We start from the raw sequence: 1,353 nt of genomic DNA, 5'->3' as shown, positions 1-1,353 counted from the left end.
GCCGTTCGTTGGGGGAGTGCCTGTCCTGTGCCTGGCGACTGCGGCTCTCCGTTGGGCGGGCGAAGCGGCGCGGCGGTCGGCGGAGCGGCCCGGGACTTCCACAGGAGGTAGGTGGGCGCCGCTTGGGCCGAGGCCGCGGCGCCGGCGGCCGTTGAGGCGGCGGGCCGCGGCCGTTGAGCCCGGGGGCGGGCGGCTCGGCGCGGGCGCGGGGCCGGGAGGGTCCCCGGGGGGCTGCGCCTGGGCGGCGCGGCCCGCTCGCTCCCCCGCGGCGGCTCGGGGTCGCCGCCGGCCGCCGCGCCGCGGGCCTCCGCCCGCCGGGGGGAAGTGGCTCCTCCCCGCGCCCCCCCGCCCGGGGGAGGCCGCCGCTCCCGCCGCCTGAGTCACCCGCGGAGGGAGGCGGCGCCCCGGCCGCGGCGCCGCGCGGGCCCGCCCCCGCCCGCTCACGGCCGTCCCCCTCAGGTGAGGGGAAATGGCCCGCACCAAGCAGACGGCGCGCAAGTCCACGGGGGGGAAGGCGCCCCGCAAGCAGCTGGCCACGAAGGCGGCCCGGAAAAGCGCCCCCTCCACGGGCGGCGTGAAGAAGCCGCACCGCTACAGGTAGGCGCGGGGACAATGGCGGCGGCGGGCGCGGGGCGGCCGCGCTCGGGCCGCGCCCTCACCCGGGCGTCGCCGCCGCAGGCCCGGCACCGTGGCGCTGCGCGAGATCCGCCGCTACCAGAAGTCCACGGAGCTGCTGATCCGCAAGCTGCCCTTCCAGCGCCTGGTGCGCGAGATCGCGCAGGACTTCAAGACCGACCTGCGCTTCCAGAGCGCCGCCATCGGGGCGCTGCAGGTGAGGCGCGGCGCGGCGGCGGCGGGCGGCGGGGGCCTCCCGCCCGCCCGCGGCCCGAGGCTAACGCTGGGGCTCTGCCGGCAGGAGGCCAGCGAGGCGTACCTGGTGGGGCTGTTCGAGGACACCAACCTGTGCGCCATCCACGCCAAGAGAGTCACCATCATGCCCAAAGACATCCAGCTGGCGCGCCGGATACGGGGGGAGCGAGCCTGAGGGACGGCGGTTTTTACGGCGTTTTGTAGTAAATTCTGTACAATACTTTGGTTTAATTTGTGACTTTTTTTGTAAGAAATTGTTTATAATATGTTGCATTTGTACTTAAGTCATTCCATCTCTCACTCAGGATGACTGCGAAAGTGACTGTTCACAGACCTCAGTGATGTGAGCGCTTGCTCAGGAGTGACAAGTTGCTAATATGCAGATGGGATGGGTGATGCTTCCTGCTTCTCATGATGCATGTTTCTGTATGTTAATGACTTGTTGGGTAGCTATTAAGGTACTAGAATTGATAAATGTGTACA

At 69.8% G+C, this 1,353-nt stretch overlaps 1 protein-coding gene across 1 annotated transcript; it reads left to right on the top strand.

Moving 5' to 3' along the window:
• On the top strand, nucleotides 1-1,056 carry H3-3B (H3.3 histone B). The gene is made up of 4 exons (XM_084238540.1): nucleotides 1-107; nucleotides 460-597; nucleotides 679-832; nucleotides 917-1,056. Exons 2-4 carry the CDS (start codon nucleotides 470-472, stop codon nucleotides 1,043-1,045), a joined length of 411 nt encoding a protein of 136 aa, XP_084094666.1. The 5' UTR covers nucleotides 1-107; nucleotides 460-469; the 3' UTR covers nucleotides 1,046-1,056.
• The last annotated feature ends 297 nt before the right edge of the window (nucleotides 1,057-1,353 follow it).

This window comes from Talpa europaea (genome assembly GCF_964194135.1).
Source record: "Talpa europaea genome assembly, chromosome: 7".
Lineage (NCBI taxonomy): Eukaryota > Metazoa > Chordata > Mammalia > Eulipotyphla > Talpidae > Talpa > Talpa europaea.
The sequence above is the reverse complement of the archived record's forward strand: the minus strand, read 5'-3'. Positions and strand labels throughout refer to the sequence as shown.